The 22,321-nt window shown below is 39.5% G+C and overlaps 1 protein-coding gene across 2 annotated transcripts in view; it reads left to right on the forward strand.

The window, feature by feature from the left end:
• Ddah1 (dimethylarginine dimethylaminohydrolase 1) overlaps positions 1 to 19,292 on the forward strand; it is a 143,472-nt gene extending 124,180 nt beyond the window's left edge. For both annotated transcript variants that reach the window (XM_090334499.1, XM_090334500.1), the window contains exons 5-6: positions 15,088 to 15,231; positions 17,234 to 19,292. In XM_090334499.1, the coding sequence (XP_090190625.1) occupies positions 15,088 to 15,231; positions 17,234 to 17,350 (261 nt within the window). In that variant the 3' untranslated portion in view covers positions 17,351 to 19,292. The remainder of the gene's footprint in view (positions 1 to 15,087; positions 15,232 to 17,233) is intronic.
• Positions 19,293 to 22,321: the final 3,029 nt, after the last annotated feature.

Genomic DNA, 22,321 nt, shown 5'->3' on the forward strand with positions numbered 1-22,321 from the left:
AGAAAAACACAATACTAACATTTGGACTGACCATCCTCAGAAACAGACATGCAGGAGAAATAAGCTAAAAAGCAAATTTGCTGCAGTAGTCCTGCAAAATTATCTCAGTAATTTTATCCTGCTATTAAGCAATTGTTATTTTCCTCATGCATGTCTTTCAAAATTGTCCTATTAAGAGGTGACATTGAAACTGGCTGCTGATGGCTGCTGATGCCTCATGCCTGTAATTCTAGTTGCTCCGGCGATTGAGATCTGATGATCACAGTTCAAACAGAGAAGTCTATAAGTCTCATCTCCAATTAACAACCAGAAAATGGGAAGTGATATTGTGTCTCAAAGTGGTAGAGTGACACTCTTGAGCAAAAAACCTCAAGGACAGCATCCAGGCCCCAAGCTCAAGCCACGTGACCATCAAAAAAGAAAAAGAAGAAATGACACTGAACAGATACATTGTACTCATATATTGACATGTTAAATTGAAACCTCTTTGCACAACTACTTACAGATAAAATTATACCAATAATAAAAATAATAGTAATTGGCCTCTAAGACTATTTCTAGACCTTTGACCCCTGAATGGCTCTATGGCCAAAGTTAGCTCCCTATATCACACATAACACTATAGATATAAAGATAGTTTGGGGGCTAGATTTTCATTTTTGTTGTTGTTTTGGTTTGGTTTTGGGTTTTTAGTGCAGATATTCAGGTCCTGGGGCTTAATTGAGGGCCCAGATACAAGTCCTGAGCCTTTTTTTATTTTTAGCTAAAGGCTAGTACTACTTGAGCCACAGCTCCACCTCCAGCTTTTTGGTTATTGAATTGGAAATAAGAGTTTCACAGACCTCCCTGTCCAAGCTGGCTTTGAACTGTCATCCTTAGGTCTCAACTTCCTGAGTAACTAAAATTACAGATCTGAGCAACAGGTATTGGCAGCCATATCTTTTCATCTACAAAGTAGAATCATATTCAAAGTGACTTTTCCAGAAGTGACTCACAGTTTTAGAGATTTTTTAAAAAGAAAAAGAAAATTAGAATCAAACATTTGAGGGCAGGGAAATGAAGTACATGACTAAAATGCTGCCTATAGCCTTTCAGGACAATATCATAGAATGAAAAATAATTGGCACTTTATTTTCTATAATTCTTTTTATTGCCTTCAAGAAGTTGTCCAAAGGGGTTTCACCGCAGTATATCAATTTATGAATACAATGCATCGTGACCAAAGTCATTTCTTTCTGGTCCTTTAGAGAAATTGCTTTTGTGTGAAGGAAAATCAGGCATCCTAACTCCCCTAGAATACTGAAAGACAAAGGCCTATCAAGTACTAATTTTCTTTAAACTTCTGTCTTTTCTTTGTCAGTTTACACTAGGGCTTGACCTTAGGGCCTAGATGTTCTCCCTTACTTTTTTGCTGGCACTCTACCACTTGAGCCACAGCTCCACTTCCAGATGTTTGCTGATTTACTGGAGATAAAAACCTCATGAACTTTCTTCCCTCGCTGGCCCCTGAGAATCTAGGATTAGAGTTGTGATATATCCAGAAGGAAAGATATTTATCACATTTCCCATATAGTAGCTTTGTCTCTTTTGTTAACATTTGCACATTAAAATAAATGTGTCTACCTTGAGTTCTACAAGTAGGAGCAGTGTTGAGGAATGATACCCAGCTCTGGCATTCCATGGGCCATGAATTGAGGAGTGGGGAAGGGACAAATGATATTGTGCCTATCTAGCCATTTTAATTGTCTACAAAATCAAGAGAAATACATAAAGCCGAGACTGCATCAGAGATCTAGGGTCCAGTCCAAACTTTCAACACACTACCTTTGAACGACCTGAAATAGTCACAGAATTTCTTCACTACTCTGAGCCTCTGAGAGAGGCAGGCATGATAATTTTCAAACTCCTGCCTACTTCTCAAAGGGGTGGTCATTCGCTTTTCAACACCATGACATCAGTTTTCCAGCTGCTCAGGTACTTTACCAACATTTCACTGTTTGTTACCAACAAAGGCTACATCCAGGTAGAAACAGAGTTCTCCTCTCATTTCCAGCATGTCAGATTAAAATATGAACAACCAGACAGTAGTCCCCACACAGTGAAAAAGCAAGTGGGTTAGTGCCGGTAGCGTAACGTAGCCTAGTGGTTCGATTCTTCAGTACCATATACACAGAAAAAGCTGTGGCTCAAGTGGCAGAATGTTAGACTTGAGCAAAATGTGTCCAAGGCCCTGAGTTCAAGCCCCAGGACTGGCAAAAGAAAAAAAGCATAGTGGGCATGGGACCAGGCCCCAGACTGCTTTCCATATCCACCATGAGTTTGTTGTAGTAATCTGGCTGTAGTCATGTAATTGTAGAATTTTGACAGTATGTAAAAAAAAATACATGGAGTGATAGCTGTTTTCTTAAACTTTCTATTTCCTGGCAATCAAATTAATTCAAAGAATAGAGTAACTAATATCTTTACTTGGAAGTCTGACTTCATCCTCTTCCTTTTTAAGTTGTTTTGCCTCCTTTCTCCCATAAGTTATCTGCTCTTTCCTATAATATGAACATATTCAATAGGTTCTCCTAAAATAATGGTTTCTCAGCCAAGGGCTGAGAAATGTCCCTGAGGGGACATTTGGCAACAGGTAGGGATACTTTTGGTTGTCACAACCAAGGAGGAAAAGGGTGGGGGATGCTACTGGAATGTAGTAGACAGAGGCCAGGGAACTAAATATGATACCCTGTACAGCCCACACAACAAAGAATTTCCCAGCCCAAACTGTCAATAGTACTAAGGTTGAGAAACCATCTTAAACTGCAAGTGAGATTTGTTAACTTGGTTTCACAGAAGTTTCCACTTCTGAGCAATCACAGGTAAAAGTATTCATGCCTTATGCATTTAGGAACAGCACTGGTTTCTGGATTTCAGGCTGCCCATGCCAACAGGGATTTTTTCAGTAGCAGGAAATGAAGTATAAAAAATGAAAAGAGGGGCCTGGAGTTTGGCCTAGTGATAGAGTACTTGCCTAGCGTACACTCAGACCCGGGTTCAATTCCTCGGTACCACATACAGAGAAAAAGCTGAAAGTGGTGCTATGGTTCAAGTGGTAGAGCTCTCACCTTGAGAAAGCCCAAGGACTGTGCTCAGGCCCTGAGCTCAAGCCCTAGGATTGGCAAAGAAAAAAAGAAATGAAATGAGATTAGCATTTGAGAGAAGCAGAGTTCAGAGAGGGACCTTGGAACAGGAATGTTGGAGGTCTCTCGTTGACATACATAGTCAACAGGTTTGGTTTTGAGCATGTACAATAATGTCTGAGGGATCGAATAAGACTTTGAACATGTGGCAGGGCGCGGTGGCTTACACCTGTAATCCTAGCTACTCAAGAGGCTGAGATCTGAGGATCAAGGTTCAAAGCCAGCCCAGGCACAAAAGGACCTGAGACTCCTATCTCCAATTAATCTCTAGAAAATGAGAAGTGGGGCTTGGCTCAAGGGTAGGGTGGTAGCCTTGAGCTGAAGAGCTCAGGGACAGTGCCCAGGCCGAGTTCAAGCCCTATGATCCACAAAAAAATAAAATAAAAAGATTTTGAACATGTGTTACCTGTAGATAAAGAGAAAAGTGAGAAGTGGAAGTCATGATACAGAAGAAGAGGACTTGGTTTGTACAGAAGCTTGCTTCATATTAATTTCAGAATTTAAAAAATCCAAAAGAATTGTTTGTAATTTTGCAACCATACTTCACTTTGCTACAAAGATATGTTAAGCATAGCAAAATAGCAGCTAGAAATGAGAGAAAGATGATGCAAACAGAGAAACCAAAGGAAGGGTTTAGATTGGAGCCAAGTTAAAGAAAGTAGACCACGAATTTTCATTTCATTTTTCCCCGTAGAACAAATTGGACTTTTAAGTTTCCAAGTAGTTATGGGGCTGTGAAATCAAATCATTTTTTTCTTGTATGTTTCTGAGCATCTGTGAATCTGGGCTTCTATTTAGTAAACCCAGTGTGCCATCCTCCATTCCAAGTATTTATAATGCCTTAAATTGTGTCATCAGTGTATTTCATAAAGTCATTGAAGGTTGATCCCAAATTACTGTCTGTCTATAGACAACACTATGCCAAATTCCAAAGCTATTTATGGCATGGATCATGATGGAGGACAACTGAAGAGTCACTTTGTATGCAGGCCAACTTGCTAAAGTCCAGGAATCAAGTGTTGTAAAACTGCAAAAATCTCTTGAATGAGACATTGGTTTGTTGGTGTCATCTCCTCCCAGCTAGTTAAAGCTAATGATTAAATTTGGGAGAATCTTGAAAGCCAGCTAATAAACATAGTCATATTAAAATATTAGATATTGTACACTTATGATTAAACAAATGAAATTGAAAACAAAAGCAATAAATATTTAAAACCCAGCACTTCCTAATTAAATCACTATATTCTTTCATTACTTGTTCTCTTGAGGCAATTTACCTCTGCCATATTAGCGCAACACTAACATTCAACCATGTACCTCGGTGCTTCTCTTCCAAACACCGCATGTCACATTGATGATGTCACATTGTGATGTGGGAGTGTTTCTTCCATAGGAATCGGAAAAGCTACAAATCATGATTTGACTTAATTTATTGATTGCTTAGACTTAGTTATAGAGACAATCTGAATAATACAGGTTAAACTTAAGTGTGAAGGCAGACATAATGATACACATCCATAGTCCCAGGCAGGCAGTTGGAAGAGGGTCAGTTGAACCCAGGAACTGAAGACCAGCTGGGCAACAGAGTGACACTCCATATTTCTTTAATTAAAAATGAAGTCTGTATTTAGTCATTTCATTTGAGGGAGAAATGATGAAATATCCTTCCGGTATCCAAAAATTATTACCCAATTCATCAAAAAAGGTCACTCCTATCATTGCCAAACAAGTGAAGTTCCAACAATTGTCTTCATGGTCTCATTTGTCTTACTAATTCGTGGAAACAAAATCAATCACAGTGGACCCACGCTGATGTATCAGTGCAAGAAGTGAGCCTCCATTACACCAGCTCTACAAAGTCAGTAAAAGCACTCAGTGAGAACAAATAAAATTGCCTGGAGAGAAATAAACACTTTATTTGTAAGTCATATTCCAGTCATTCTTATTTGTTTTTTGTATGGTTTTTTTGGTCATTTGTGGGGCTTGAACTCTGGGCCTTGGCACTATCCCTGAGCTTTTTAGCTCAAGGCGAGTGCTCTCTCCACTCCTTAAGCCACAGTGCCACTTCCAGTTTTCTGGTGGTTAATTGGAAATGAGTATCATGGACTTTCATGCTGAGGCTGGCTTTGAACCACAACCTCAGATCTCAGCTTCCTGAGTAACTAGGATTATAGCCATAAGCCACTGCACTCGTCTCCACCTTTTCTTTTTTCCATATTTTTTAATTGTAATTAATAGAAGGATTACATTATATTCACCAGATAGAAGGTGCATTACTTCACAAACATTGATACCCTTTCTCTTGTCTTGGTCCCCATTTCCCTCCCCCTACCCCCACCCCTCATCTTGTTTTCCCCCCTTCCCTATCCGATTTCAAATAACCAAATACACATATATATAATATATCAGATAACAAGGTGAAATACTGTAACAATATGAGATAATCCAGGGGCAGCAAAAGAGATGAGAGATAACATAGTACATTAAAGACAACAATCACTCATTATATGACTTTTGTTTCTATATCCTAGAGGTCCTTTCATTTAGCCATACTATATGGCCTTATGTATCTTTAAATCAGTAAAATGTATATCAAACTTAATAGATACAGTATGTTTTTCACACATCTCCCCATAAATTTTCAGTGCACTACTGCCACTGAGGCTAAGAATACAATAGAGTAGAGTTATATAATTAGCAAACCTTGCTCACAGGGGGGAAAAATGCTTTTTTAGGAGTTGAACACAAATGCTTTCCCAACCCCCATCAGAAGAATTCAAATAACTTAAGACGAAAGCAGTAATAATTATAGAAAAACAACTTAATGTTTGCCCTACTGATAATAGAAGTGGGTATTAAGGGATCATTTGCTCACATAGAAAATAGCCATGAAACTCCAGGATATAAAAACAAAAGCCATATAATGAGTGATTGTTGTCCTTAATGTACTATGTTATCTCTCATCTCTTTTACTGTCCCTTGGTTTTCTCATATTGTTACAGTATTTGACCTTGTTATCTGATATATTTTATATATGCTTAATTGGTTATTTGAAATAGGATAGGGGTGGGGAAGGGAATGGGGACCATGACATGAGAAAGGGTATCAATATTTGTGAAGTAATATACCTTCTATCTGATAAATATAATGTGACCCTTCTGTTAATTACAATAAAAAATATATGAAGAGAAAAAAAAGAAAATACCAGTGGTGAGGGAAGGGTAACATAATGGTCCTGGCACCATTGGAAATTGTGCACATGTGGCCATTTCTCATCTCTCATTTAGAAGCCTATCCCTCTGATGCTCTGGAGGATGGGAGGGATATAATTTTTTTCCATTCTAGAGGATTTCCTCTTCTTTTATTCCTAAAAGACAAAACTTGCTCTGAGCAACTGAAGCACATATACTCCAGTAGCAAACTCACATGGCTTTAAAGGTCATATATTTTCTGTCTAAAATGCATCTAGATGCAAACTCTGAAAAAATGTATATACATATTAAGCAAATTCTACCTTAATGAAAATTATCCTGTAGTCTGCCAGAGAATGAGCTCTGGGATTTGTCTTTCAATATGAGAGAGAGGTTAAATGAGGGCATTCGAGGACAGGCATGCTTGGTGATCTTGGGGAAATTTGTACAATTTCCTTAAACAATGGTGTTCTCCTCTGTGGAGATGGAGATTACACCAATGAAGAAAAATAAGGACAAGGAAGATGAAATTAAAGCATCAATGAATAGAAAATGGCTGTTCCACCTGTTTCTTGATGAAACATAATCCAAGGGAACTTACAAAGCAGCAAGGTTCAATTCCCAAGAGAACTGATCTTTGATGGATTATGGGATTTATTACACCAAGGAATATGGTGATGCAGGTGTCTGAGGAAGCACAGCCAGTCCTCAGTGGCCAAGAAGACAGTTATGTGCTTAATTATGTATTTAGACACAAAACACAAGAAAAAAAACTGTGGAAGATGTCTTCTACTGAAGAACTAGTCTTAACAGAGATAAGAAGGAAAAATAGGCACGCAGATTTTGCATTTGGAGAGGAAAATTGTGGTCTGACTTTGCTCCTGTCCAGTCCCCAAATGAAAGAAGACTCAGGGCTTTCACCCATTTAGAGCTATGTTCCCTCCTGCCCATATCCTGCTTCCTTGCTCTTCAGAAGAGCTCAGAGAGTTCCCTTCAAGAGTTTGGGAAAATTTCCCAGGCTTCCACAAATGCCACTGGGTTTTGAGTTTCCTGTGATTTGCTACCATTTAAACAACACAGGTCTTTTTTCACATGCACGTAAGCCCTAAAGGATCCAAGCACAAGTTGCAGCACCAAATACGGGACTTGTGAAGAAAATGGTAGCTGACATTAAAGAGAATATTTGTTAATTAAAATTTTGCACAAAACAAACTAAAAAGAGCCACGTAACCTCATTCTTGGGATTTGTAAAACCCATCCATGCAGAGAGAGATTTAAAAGCCAGCATCATTCTAGCTGTGTTCATTTTGAGCTCACCAGTAAACGAATATACAACATGAAGATCTGGTAGAAGTTCTGTTATGGTATCCATAGTTCCGCTGGCTCTCCTTAAGAGGATTACCAGGGCTGGGTGCCTGCTATATTGTCAGGCTCTCAATAAACTCTTGAAAGATGATAAATACATGATGAAATGAGTGATTTTAAATGACTAGTAGCAATGAAAAGTGTTCTTGCACAACAATTAGTTGCTTTTGTGTCTATGGAAGAAAGATAAAATTACAAGTGATCCATAAGACTTGGAATATTCTCTAAGTATGTGAAAATGATCTAGTATACTTGTACTTCAGAATTGACTAATTAACTCCTCAGCAGTTTTCCATTGGCTTTTTGTTTTTTGTTGTTATGGTTGTTGTTGGATTTTATTGGTTGTGGGCTTGAACTCAGGCACTAAACTCTGTCCCTGAGCTTCTTGCTCAAGGCTAGCATTCCACTGCTTTGAGCCAGGGCACCACTTTCAGTTTTTTAGTTAATTGGAGATGAGGGTATCACATGGATTTTTCTACCTTTGCTAGCTTGGAATTGTTGTGATCCTCAGATCTCAGCCTCCTGAGTAACAAGGGTTATAGGCGTGAATCACCAACGCCTGGCCCCAGGTTCTTTTTTAAATACAATTGCTGTAACACAAAGAAAACATGAGTAAGAAGCCTAAGAATAGAGCTGCCTTCCAGTTCTTTGGATGAGAAAATTCCCAGAAATATTAGGAACGGTCGGAAATGCCTGGTTAATGCAACTAGCCATGCACACACATTCTCTGGGGCTAAAGCCAGACTATTTCTACTCTATTTTGTGACAGCTCTACTCTGGGGAGCAAGGTCAGTTCCTCCAAACCAACAGCTGTGTAACAGACCACGAGGACAATGATATGCCCCAGATGATTGTCAGAGTCAGAGCCATTTCCTTTCGACTACTGCATGCTTTCTTTGTTAATAAGGTGCTTGTGAGGAAAGAAAGAAAGGAAGAAAGAATGAATGAAAAGAAAGAAAGAAAGAAAGAGAAAGAGAAAGAAAGAGAAAAAGAAAGAAAGAGAAAGAAAGAAAGAAAGAAAGAAAGAAAGAAAGAAAGAAAGAAAGAAAGAAAGGTTGACTTTCTTTTTACTGCTAGAATACCCTTTATATGCTTGCCTTTCCTGAAACTACAAAGCTTCTTTCCTGAAGATGGCAATAAGCTATCTTTGCATCACTTTTTCCCAACCATCGCCCAGAGGTCTAGTGGTACACCCCAAAGAATTGTTGAGTTGAACTGAATATCATCATATCCAACCCCAATAATAATCACTCTGTGTTACATAAAGTAAAATGATTCTCCTACCAGAAGACAAAAAAGACATTTGGAATAGAAACTTGATTTAAATTCTCCCCCCATCCCCCAATCCTATAAACCTTTTGTGGATTTTTCAAACTTAATTGTGAGGATCTAGAATAATTTTCTTTTAGGGAGAGGAAGTTTTGTGACATGTACAGGTTTAGGTGCTATCTCTCTATTCTGGCTTGGGGTGTCATGAGAAGGCAGAAGTGACATCAAGGAGTTAGAGAAATACTTTATTTAGAGCTCTGGAACAAAAACCACACCCTCCAAACTTCTTAAGAACAAAATATTATAACATAGAACTGAACAACTCAACAGATGCATTCTTGAGATATTTAAAATGATGCTCATCTTTTTACAAAGACTCTGAGTATCCACAGACAGGGGAGGAAAACTGTTCAGGAGAGGAAAATTGAGGACTTAGCTCAGTCCCCAGGAGCCTGAGATCTTTGAAGTACAGCTACTAGGTAGTGGTGAGGATGCATCCTCACAAATTATTGCAACCCACAGTTGGAGGTATGGAGAACAGGCAGCCTTCCTTCACTTTTCTCTGCATGTCTCCTGAATGGTGAGAATCCTGCACTCCATGGTTTCATGCATCTTCTGAACCCAGCTATAAATAAATGGGAAGCTGTCTTATTCAAACAGTAACATGCAAGGGGAGGAGATCATATTGACAGGAAAAAAGGCCTCTTCTTGTGTTTAGAGTATGCAGTTAGCTTTTCTATGAAAAAAAATGGATTTCTTGTTTATTATCTGCATTTCCCATTTCCAGAAATCCTTTTCATTAGAAAGATTGCACCTGACATAGCTTTTGTGGTTTTTTTTTTCTTTTACTTAAGCGGAACTGTTCACTGCTCACATTGGAGTCTATTCATTACTAAAAGACATTTATTCTGGTAAATTATTAAATTTGTCTCCACTAACCAAAGGGCCTTGTTAAATTAAATGAAAAGCCTCTCCTAAGGTAACTTTGGTGGCTTTGTTAAGCATTTATTTTAGGAGTAGCTCTCAGTAGAGTTGATCAGTAAATTATTTTCTTTCTTTCTATTCTCTTTTCTTTTCTTTTTTTCTTTTTTTTGCCAGTCCTGGGGTTTGAACTCAAGAGCCTGAGCCCTGTCCTTGGGATTTCTCAAGGCTAGAGTTCTACCACTTGAGCCACAGCACCACTTGTGGTTTTTTTCTATGTATGTGGTATCAAGGAATTGAACTCAGGTCTTCATGCATGCTAGGCAAGCATTCTTACCACTAGGCAAAACTCCTGGCCCAAGTAAATTGCTTTTATATTTTAGCATTAAATTATGCCCCCAATAAGAATATTATAATTCCTTTCCTCCAAGCAATGAAAAGCATGCAACTAAAAAAAAAAAAAAAGAAACGCATACAACTACCTTCACACTGTTTGAGGGTGAGTATTTGGACCTTACGTCAGTAATCTTAGGAATGTCCCCGACGGAAGCTGTAATTTGTAAGACTCAGAAAAGAGAGACACAAAGAGTGCAGAAAATCAGAGATTAGAATTTTCAACAAATGCTACCAACTAAAGGACAAGGCAGATAGGAGCCAGAAGGAAAGATGAATGTTCACTCAAGGAAGTGAGAGGAGAAGCTGGGAGCCAGAGCCAGAGGAAATTACAAATGGAAAGGAAATACACAGTCATGTTACTTCAAAGAAACTTGGCACTTTCTTGAAATAGGCCCAGCCTTGGAGATTTTTGTTTGCTCCCTCACAGGTAAACAAGAAGTCGGCAGCGATAACAGTGGTTGATAACACTTCCTCTGGAATGCACGACATTCCATATTTTGGCATCATAGTCACTCATGACAAGCATGAGTCAGACCAACAGGTGGGAGCTTTGCCCAGACTGTTTATGGAGCTAGGGAGAGTGTAGGAAGGCCTAGGAGGTGTGAGCTCTTTATGGGTAAAGAATGTAATGAGTCTTCTGAACAACATGAATTACACTGGAAAGCCACGAACAATAGCCTGGTGCTTCTGAATGGTGGAAGCTCCTAGCCTGAATGGGTTGGACCAAAATATGCACTTCCTCTCCCAAATGCTTTAGAAATTGAGTCAATGATAACAGTGCATTCTTAGAGTTTTGTTTTCCTTACATATACATTGACCAGGTAGTTTAGGGAGTTCCAGATCAGAGGCCCAATATGTCTGGTTCTAACATGTCAAATTCAATCTCAGCATACCAGAAAATAAGATGAGTAGTAGTAAAAGGCAGAGAAAGATTTATTTAGTGGCATGGGCACACTATGGGAACAGGCAAAGAAACATCTTCAGAGTACAGACTTCTTTAGATTTGAATGGAAAAAAATTGGGGTAAGCATAATTATCTAACAGATAGAGTCTAGTGTCAGAGGGTGTCAAAGGTGTGGTCTGGGCGATCACAGACAAGTGACTTGTGAAATGTTAGTGATCGAGTGGGTCAGTCCTATCTCGAGTCCAAGGAGACTGCTCGGAGCAAAGTCAGATGAAGAATTGAGACAGGGATGCAAAGTCCTTTGTGCCACTTCCAATTAACTTGTGGGTCTGAAGAGCCTGCTTTTTAGCAAAACCAGTTTCTAAGCACTCGAAGTAGCAGTGGCTGTACAAGCCATGTTTTCAGGAACTCTTTGATATCCTAAAGTCACTACAGCTCTCCTTTGCACAATGAGTTGTCTCCTTAGTCATATGAAAGAAAGCTAGACTCTCTAATAAGGTAAACTAGGACTAATTTGTATTAAAGTAAGACAGACAGTTCGGACTTCTAAAGACACAGTCAGCAGCCTGGCCATCTTGATCCACCCTCAGTGGCACACAGTGAAGAGAATTCAGACACAGGGCAATCTGTTCTGCATCTGGGAAGAAGCACGCTGACCACAGCAATTGCTGAAAGGCTTTACAGATTCTGATGCGATCCCTAGTGGCACATCTAGAGATAGCCCCACTACACACATGAAAAAGTCTGTCTGCTCATTGAATTTCTGGAAATTATGAGTCATAAGCTGGGGATGTAACTTGAGTGGTTCAGTTTCTAGCATAGCACAAATTAAATAAAATTATTTAAAATAAAATAGGGGTCACAAACAGATGGAAATGTGTGTGTTCTGTCTGGAATTTACCAAGTTTCTTTGTTTAGTTTATGCTTCGGGTTCATCATAGGTTTCCTATTCCTTTTATCCTAATTTGTCATCAAAAGTCATTTGGAGGGCCGGAGTGTGGCCTGGTGAGAGTGCTTGTCTAACATGCACGAAGCCCTGGGTCCACTTGGGTCCTTTAGCAACACCACGCTGTACCATGTCATAACAGGATTACATGTGAAAAGGGAATTAAGGGTGATGCAAGAGGATAAACAATAAGTATCAAATGAGCATGAAATAAGTGGACATTAGGCTGATGGGTAGTAAGGAGAAATCTGCTGCAGCTATGGATGTCATTGAAGAGCAAAGGAAAGAACTAGAGGCATACTCCTGGTGGCAAAGCACCAGCTATGAGGAAAAAACAGTGAGAGCCCAAGGCCCTGAGTTCAAGCCCTAATACCAACATCAAAAAGAAGGAAAGGCTTATTTGGTTATTTGAAATCAGATAGGGAAGGGGGGAAAACAAGATGAGGGGTGGAGGATGGGGGGAGGGAAATGGGGACCAAGACATGAGAAAGGGTATCAAAGTATGTGAAGTAATGCACCTTCTATTAATTACAATAAAAAATATATGAAAAAGGGAAAAAAAGAAAAAATCATATTAAGTGAAGTAAGCCAGACTCAAAAAAACATAGGCTCAATGGTTTCCCTCATTTGTCACAATCAGTAGAAACCTTGGGCTCTCCTAGCAGAGATTTACAATAGAACAAAACCTAGATACAAAAGGCCATATAGTATGATGCTAAATGAAAGGACCTCCAGGATATAGAAACAAAAGCCATATAATGAGTGATTGTTGTCCTTAATGTAGTATGTTATCTCTCATCTCTTTTGCTGTCCCTTCGTTATCTCATATTACAGTATTTCACCTTGTTATCTGATATATCTTATATATACATATTTGGTTATTTGAAATAGGATAGGGGAGGGGGGAAAACAAGATGAGGGGGGCAGGGGTGGGGGAGGCAAATGGGGACCAAGACATGAGAAAGGGTATCAATGTTTATGAAGTAATGCATCTTCTATCTGGTGAATATAATACAATCCTATTAATTTCAATAAAAATATATGGAAAAAAGAAAAAAAGGGAAGGAAAGAAGGGGTATGGAGAGGAGGAAGAGAAAAAGAGGAGGGAGGGAAGGGAGGAAGAAAGAAGGGAGGAAGGAAGGAAGGGTAAGAGTTCTTGAGTTAGAGTGAGGTGAATCTATATGACCTTTAGTGAATTATTTGACCTCTCAATCCAGTTTCTTCATCTACAAAATGAAACTCTTGAGATTAGATAATAAATAGAAAATATCTAACCTAGGCCCTGTAATGTAATTATCTCTATGTTTGTCCATCTCCCCCATGGGGACTATAATGTCTTAGAAAACTGAACTCCCAAACTGTCTCTCCCATCTTTCATAATGGGCCAGTATATCCATATTAGAGATATTCCACTGTCTAATTATATCTGGCCTCTCTCTATTCTGGACATGTTTCACACTGGGAGAAGTAAAGGATTTATCCAGATGGTAGGTCAAAATGGGTTTGCTGAGTGCCACTATTCATGTTCTCTTGAGAGTGGAATTTTTATAGGTCATCCACTCTTCCATACCATAAATCTTACCATCCAGTGCTGCCATGATTGGGGGTGGACACAAATCTACTTTGCAATAGGAGCACATTTCCAAATTTCTCCAAAAAGAGACCTAACTAGAAAGGTAGATTAGAACCAGTTTATGGAAAAGATCTTGTTATACCTTCATAACATGACATTTCAGCAGATTCTGAATAACATGACTATCAATTTTTAAAAAAATGAAAACAAGCTCAGGTGGCTCAGGCCTATAATCCTAGCTACTCAGAAAGCTGAGATCTAACAATCACGGTTCAAAGCCAGCCCAGGCACTAAAGTCCATGAGGACTCTTACCACCAATTAGAAAACCAGAGGTGGCGCTATGGCTCAAGGGGTAGGATGGTAGCCTTTAGCTGAAGAGCTCAGGGACAATTCCCAGGCCCAGAGTTCAAGCCTCACAACTGACAAAAAAAAAAAAATTGAAACAGTTTACATGACTAAGCCCAAAGTAACTTTAGCTCTTTCTTTTGGCATTTAATGCTTTTGTGGTATGAAGGGGATGTTGGTTTTGAGCTGTTTCATTTTTATTGTACTAAGGATATAACGTTGAGACTTCAATCTTTCAAACTTCATGCACAATTCATTATTTTAAATCTTGCCAGTTGCTTTACACTAAAATACTAATAACTGTCTCAATTGAAGAACAGACCTACTAAATCAGTTTTCCTCCAAATGTGGTCCAACATACACTGCCTCAGAATTACCCAGAGGGCTTTCAAAATGAAATTTCCTATGCTTCGCCCTAGATCTGCCAAATCAGAATTATTCAGAGTGATACTTTGGAATATGAGTTTGTCAAACTGGTTCATCATATTAAAGGGGAAAACCTCCCCCAAAAGATTGGTGAACTCAACTTAAGGCAGATAGAAGAGTAAAATGAAAGAGAGAGGGAGAATGAGAGAGAGTAGGTGTTTCTGCTAACTGATGATTGAATGTTCTAATGGTCCTGCTTTCCTTTTTTCCCCCTATATATCAGAGTATCTGCTTCTCTACCAAGAACCTCATCAGATTTCTACGGGGTCTTTTGTATATGTGGCCATTTTGTATCTTACTGATGAGTGATACAGGGCTTAAAATCTTAATTTAAAAAGATTAAACACAAACTAGCCCTTTAAAGGACAAAACCCCTGCAATTCTTCAACAGATTCACAACTTTATCAAGTTTTCTTACTCTTATTCTAAGTGACTGACATAATAATTGGACCATGAACAGCAAAACAGCCCAAGGCATCCATCACAAGCTTGTATCCCACTACACAGCCTTCCCTCCCTGTGAAAATGTTCATGCCTCTGCTCAGGTTTGATTTGTTTCTCTTTATAGATCATGCAGCAAATGAGTGACCACCGCTATGACAAGCTCACAGTGCCTGATGATGTGGCTGCAAACTGTGTGTATCTCAATATCCCAAGCAAAGGTCACGTCTTGCTGTACCGAACCCCAGAAGAATATCCAGAAAGTGCAAAGGTAAAAACATCTTCCCTCCTCCAATGGAGTGGCCTCTCTGGAGACTTCCTGTGTGCTGGAGTGACACTAGGGGTTTCTCCTTCCTCTGAACATAAATGCATGAGTCAGCGAACAGAAAGTGTAATAGAGCACAGGGAAAGTTCATCTCACTTACTTCTCTCAATCACGTCATTGTGTGCTAATGACATGAGACAATCCTATCTGCTATTTTAAGTTTTTTAAGTACTCCAATTGCCCAAGTATGCGCTCCAGTTCCTACACAGATACACTTAAGTTTAAAGAACTACACTTAAATAGATCACCGTGTTCTTGCTCTCTGATAACTCTGAGCCAGCCCTTGGCAGACAGCAACTTTCTTCTTAATGCAAAAGAGTGTGAGTGACCCAAGAGGTGAGTGCTCACTGTCAGATCTTCGAGCACAGAGAACTATGACATACCTAGAATCAGACACCTGGTCCCTCCATGAAGGAAGCTGTCCCTGCATTTGAAATTCTTCCCTGGTTTAAGAAAATGTCTGTGTCTTCCAGTGTACATTCTTAGTTTCATCTCTACACTTTAGTAATTTCAGATTTATCCCATCAGGTATGTATAACACTGCTGGACCTCAAGTGTCCATATTCTTCTAGGCACCCAACATCTTCATCTCTACCTAAAAGAACATGATATTCAGGCCATGCTCTACAGACAAATATATAGTAGCCATTGTGTTTTGTGTTTTGAATGTCTTGTGCTTTGGAAATCCCAGAAAGCATTTATGCCACTTCTTAGATATTCAGAGTATATTATTACTGGGTTGCACTCTAATCATGCACTCTTTCAGCATATCAAAAGAAAAAAAGATGCAGAGGGAAAATCATAGTAGTAAATTGGAAACATTGAATTTGAAATCCATCTGGCTCTTGCACTCTAACCACTGTGCTAGAGTACACAGTACATCCCAAAGAAGCAAGGAAGATGGGTCAGGAGTGGTAGTTCACACCTATAATCCCAGCTGCTTGAGGCACAAAAGATAGAAGGATCACAGTTCAAGGCCAACTCAGACAAAGAAGTGAGCAACATTTTGTCTCAAAGAACAAACCAAGTATAGTGATTCATACCTGTAATCCCAGCTATCTGGGATGCATGGATAGAAATACCTCATTCTGAGACTGGCAAAAAGCTGAATATTGGCTACAACATAAAGGGTTGGAGGCATGGCTCAAGTGGTAGATTGCCTGCCTACCAAGCACATGGCCCACAGTTCAATCTCTGACACTGTCCCACAAAAAAAAGCAGTGCTTTTAAAACAATTTCTCCTTTCTCTTCCTCTTCCTCTTCCTCCTCTCCTCCTCCTTCTCCTCCTCCTCTTCCTCCTCCAGTCGTAGGGCTTGAACTCAGGGCCTGTCTCTGAGCTTCTTTTGCTCAAGGCTAGTACTCTACCACTTGAGCCACTGTAACTTCCACCATTTTCTGTTTATGTGGTGTTGGTACGTTAGGCAAGCACTCTATGACTAAGCCACATTCCCAGCTCAACAGAATATTTTTCAAGAGAGTTTGTTTTTTAAAGTGTGCTTTGATCAGCAAAACAAAATGTTTCAACACATGATGAATATTTCAGATGAGCTGAAATATTCACTTAAGTACATCCTGTATAAGTTGTACTGCTAAGGAAAAAACATCAAAGTGTAATTGTGAGGGCTTTAACTTGCAGGCACCGAATAACAATCAGACTGAACATGTGGACATAAACTTTCATTTATCACTTAATCTAGTCACAACAAGGACAAAATAGAGGCCATCACTAACAAGAACCACAGCTCTGACACATGTGTGCCTTCGAAGTCAACATATAGAGCCAGTAATCAGCCAGTTGCAACAGCTCTGTTAAGAGAGTTGTTTGGGACCTAACTTGCATGTGTATGTTGGGGGTTCAATGACTGAAAAGCTTAGAATTCACTCTTTGTACCTGCAGGTGGTAAAACAGGCTGAAGCATAACCCTTCTTCTGTTCCATCCCCCCGTAGGTTTATGAGAAGCTGAAGGACCATCTCCTGATCCCTGTCAGCGTTTCTGAAATGGAAAAGGTGGATGGGCTGCTCACCTGCTGCTCAGTTTTAATTAACAAGAAGGGGGACTCTTGAGCCACAGAGTTCCTCTCTGGTAGCCAGCAAGATGGCCCAAACCAGGCCGGTGACTCTACCTACTCTCGTTGTTTTCCTTGACAATCTACTGTGCCACTAACTCTTGTTTACAAAAATTTAATTACAAGTTTAATTGCTTCAGTTTCTGCACCCTCACCCTCCCTCCCCTCATGGTGGTACCTAAACTGTGGATTTGCTAAATTAATTAAGCGACCTAGAAAATAGAAAGCTAATGAATCCTTGCAATGTGATTAATAATAGTATGGAAATGCTCATTACTGTGTTGTATATCTGTGTGAAAATCATTCAGTTGCCATGTAATCAGAAGATTATCTTCTCGATTAGTCAGATATAAACTAAGCTTTCTTCTCTGCATCATGAATCATATTTGGTTCCTGTGAAATTCCCTAGCCCGTGGATTCTTTCCACTTCTTTTAAGATATTTTCTTTGAGCTTTTCTAGTTCCATCACAACTTGGCTTTGGGGAAAGTCTGAAGTCTGTGTTTTAGATACCTTCCTTTCAGGGCCCTATGTTCTCTCAGCAGTCTCCTCTGCCTCCTGGCCACACTTTTTAATACTACCAGTCCAAATCTGAGTACCTGCTTCAAGGAGCATTCACTACTCCTAGGCAGATCTCCACAGTTTGTCCCAGAGATAGAAATTCCAAAAGTAGAGCACCACAGCTACAAAGGTAAAAACAGCATGAGATGGTTGCTAAGGGAGCCTAGATCAAGACACTTGGAAACACCGCATAGGTACAACATCTTAGAGTGTCTCTAAGTCACATACCATGAATTTTTGCCTCTTTACTGGTCTTAGAGCACCTAAGAGGAAAGTCTCATTTTTTTCCTTCAGGTTATTTCTGTTTTCCCTTAAACTGGCTCACCCTATTTCTGGCTTTCACCCCATTACAGTCATCAAGGTCTATCAAAGTCATCCTTTCAAGAGACATCACATTTTAGAATGATTTTTAAGGTTTGGAGCCAATCAGAGGGAGCAGCCCCCACAGGTCAAGGAGCCTGTTCAGGAAGTGAAGGACTTGGTGCTTGAAGCCAGTCTCAGACAACAGATGATTTCACTTTGAAGTATCAGTGAATATTTACTGTGGAATTCAATTCAAACTGCTTTTTCCTCTAGCTTTCAAATTCCACCACTTATATTTAACACAAGTCTCCCTCAAAGAACAATGCCACTATGAAAAGAGAGATCATTCTTTTATGGAAAGCAGAATTAGGCCAGGGAAATGGTACTTTGCAGGCCTATCATCAAACTTCCTACTCGTCTCCCCCTTCCCTGTGTTGCCTCTTACTTAAGAGTTAAAATCAGAGAGACTAAGAAATGCTTACTCCCAATCTAGCTTTGCCTACCTCTGTGTTTGTGATCAAACCTTCCGTATGTGGGTGACTTCACTTATTTTCTCTCCCCCTCAGCCGATGAAAGTGAGAGATCAGTGAAAATCAAGACATCTTTAACCATAGTCTATCATTTTCACATAATTGACTACTTTATTCCAGAAATTTGATCCTCTTTCCTGTTGTTTACCTCACAAATTCATATCACATGCAAAGATCTATGTGCATTCTGTGAATGAACTATGAGCTGGTGGCTATCATGTTGTGAAACATCTCATCATGGCTGAATAATGTTTGTTCCAGAGAGAATGAATGCTAGCCACATGCCTAAGTTAATAAAGAAAAATTGTTCTCTGCAATTATGGTTGCCCTCTTGGGTTAAATCTAGCCCTATAGTGGCAGAAGACAGAAATTCTCCCTGTGAGAGCTCCCCATGTCAAAAAACAACCACAGGAAAAACAACCCAGTCAGCCAGTGAGGGCTAATGGGCATATGATTTTCAACAACATTCCTTCTATCATCCCAAATTAGAGGACTGTTCTCTATGATATTTAGCTAATTATAAGTGAATAGCTTTTTCTTTGTATCAATTTGTTCTGTCCAAGGCAAGTTTTCATTTTCCCTTTTTCTTCTTTTCCTTTTTTTCTCTTCTTCTTTCTTGCTGACATCACTGAGAATGTCTGGGCCTCTTCTATGGCTCATTTTGATACTGTTGTGTTACCTAAAGGGTTGAGTTTGTTGCACTCTGTGTTACATAATGATGTAATATTCCCGACATAATAAGATTACTTCTCATCAGCTTAGTATCCCCTTTGAAAAGGGAAGATACACCATACTAGGTTCCCTTGTGACTTATAAGGATGGAAAAGGTAACATATAAGGACTTACATTTAAGTAAGAGGTGACTCAGACTTGCTTGACTAGTCTTACGCAATTTAGCTAAAGATGATATAGTGTAAATGCATTATTTAGCATTATTTTTCAACTATCTGGCTTGCTGTAGAAATCCATGGGCCCACGTTTCTCATGTGTATTGATGGCTCTTTGAAAGCTTCTATAAGCAGATTCCTAAGGCCATTTCTTCATCTCAACATGGGAGGAGAAATGGTAGATGAATAATGTGGCTTGCATAAAGCTGCATGTTCATCTTTATACATATTTACTCTTTAACATGCTACACAACTTCATCATGACTTCATCATGGTGTTAGGCTTGTGTATTTTATTTTTTCATCATGTTTTAGCCACTCTGTGTGCCAAAACCAGTAATGCCTTCCATGGCCTGCTTGTCCAGAGAAGTTCTGCACTGACGTTAGTCTCTTGCTGCCCAATCCTACCTGTATACCAATCACGACGGAATAAAGTGTGAGTTGTGCTGTGACCAGACGTGTATGTCTCTTTTTTGTGCTGATAGCTAGGGGAAATAAAGCCATCATTTGCTTGCTGTCAGACATAGGATATTTTATCTCTTGTGTTTAGCAATGACATTTAAAATTCTGTGCCTATAAATCAGCTGTCATCAAAGCTTGAGGAAAATGCTAACTAAAAAGAGCATTATGTTGAGGCATTTACAAAGTGTGTACACAATCCTTGCTCAGTCAAGAGAGCTGGATTTCAACTGTGCTACTCCTTAGAAACTGTCTCTTTTATTTATTTTTTTGTTGTTTTGCCAGTTCTAGGGCTTGAACTCTGGGCCAGGACATGTCCCTGAGCTTTTGTGCTCAAGCTCAAGATTAGTGTTCTACCACGTGAGCCAAAGCTCCACTCCTGGCTTTTTGCTATTCAGGCTGACTTCAAACCACAATCTCAGCCTCCTGAGAGCTAGGATTATAATCTTGAGCCACCAGCACCCCACTTGTCTGTCTCTTCTTCCTTTTTACTGCTAACCAGCGTTTGCTTTTGTTGGTCGTAGAACTTGAACTCTTGGCCTGGGTGCTGTCTCTGAACTCTTTTGCTTAAGACTACTGTTCTACCACTTTGAGCCACAGTGCCACTTCTGGTTTTCAGGTAGTTAATTGGAGATAAGAATCTCAGGGATTTACCTGCTCTGGCTGGCTTTGAACCTTGATCCTCCTGAGTAGCTAGGCTTATGGGCATAAGCTGCCAGTGCCCAGCTTTCTTCAGTTTATGCATAGGGAAGTTGAATAATCTTTATCTTTGCTCATGCAGGAATTTGTTTTTGTTGTTGTTGTTGTTTGCTTGCTTTGCTTCACAGTAAGCATCTTTTAGGATATTTGAAGGTTTGTAAAATGCAGTTTTCTTGTTAAATTTCCAACTATTTTGTAAGCTGAGAGCAATGTTTTTATTGTTAAAAAGATAACCTCAAACTATAAAAGTAAAATCCAAGCAATACTAAAAATTACTATAAAAACACTCAAAATATCATCATTTTGGAGAATATCCATACATTTATGAATAGATACTGATATAAGTATAGGACAATTTTACATAATCATACATTTCTAGTGTCTGCTTTCTTCACATAGTGAAATATTGCAGGCAGATTTCCACCTCAATAAATAGAGATGTATAGCATCAGTGGACATGGATATTCCACAATGCAATTGTTGAAGTAGCTCTTTTTTTTGGCAGTCCTGGGCCTTGAACTCAGGGCCTAGGCACTATCCTTGGACTTTCTCAAAGCTAAAGCTCTATCATTTGAGCCACAGCACCATCTCTGGCTTTTTTCTATGTATGTGATACCGAGGAATCGAACACCTATCTTACTGCCTGCACTCTACCACTAGGCCAAACTCCTGGCCCAAAGTAGCTTGTTCTAAATGTCACTGAGTGTTCTATTACAGATGATCAGTATGCCTCATCGTTATTACCTAGGGGTCTTCAGGCTATCAAAATCATGCACTTATAAGTTTTCACATGCCGTAGTTAGTGCAATCTGGTGTATTCTTACAACTGGTTAGGGAATCCTCACCAGATGCACAGCACTACATGAGAGGTTATTGACTTACTCACACCTGCTCAGTACCTCTTGCTCTCCATTATTCTAGTTGGCATTGGCATTGGCAATGAAGCTAAAAATAAAAGTGCAACGGGACTTCAGTGGCTCACACATATAATCAGTGCCCAATCCCTGAGTTTAAGTCCCAGGACCAGCACAAAATAAGATAGAAAATAAAAATTCAGGTAGCAGCCCTGTAAATACCTTTCTGTTGCTCAGTGTCCAACGAAAAGCAGAACCCTGCATGTGAGCGTCAGAGCATAGTACTCCCCACCAGAGAAATGGGACTTTCGCTCAAATGAAGAACACTTGTCGGCCAGGATCTGGTGGTTCACACCTTTAATCCCAGCAACTGGAAAGGCTGAAATCTGGGGACTGTGGTTTGAAGCCATCTCGTGCAAGAAAGGCCATGATACTCTTTATTTCCAACTAGTCTCCAAACAAACAGCCAGAAGTAGAGCTGTGACTCAAGTGATGTGCCTTGAGCACAAAAGCTCAAAGACAGCACTCACGTCCAAGAATTGGCACCAAAAAAGGGGAAAAAAAAAACTTGTCAACAAACATTTTAGACAAATGAGCATATATTTGCAATGTGTATTTTGAGAGTTCTTTGGGAGAGGCAGGTAATGATGACAGCACACATCCATCAATGACTGGACGC

Source organism: Megascapheus bottae, chromosome 6 (genome assembly GCF_031878675.1).
Source record: "Megascapheus bottae isolate mThoBot1 chromosome 6, mThoBot2.hap1, whole genome shotgun sequence".
In the NCBI taxonomy this organism is placed as follows: Eukaryota; Metazoa; Chordata; class Mammalia; order Rodentia; family Geomyidae; genus Megascapheus; species Megascapheus bottae.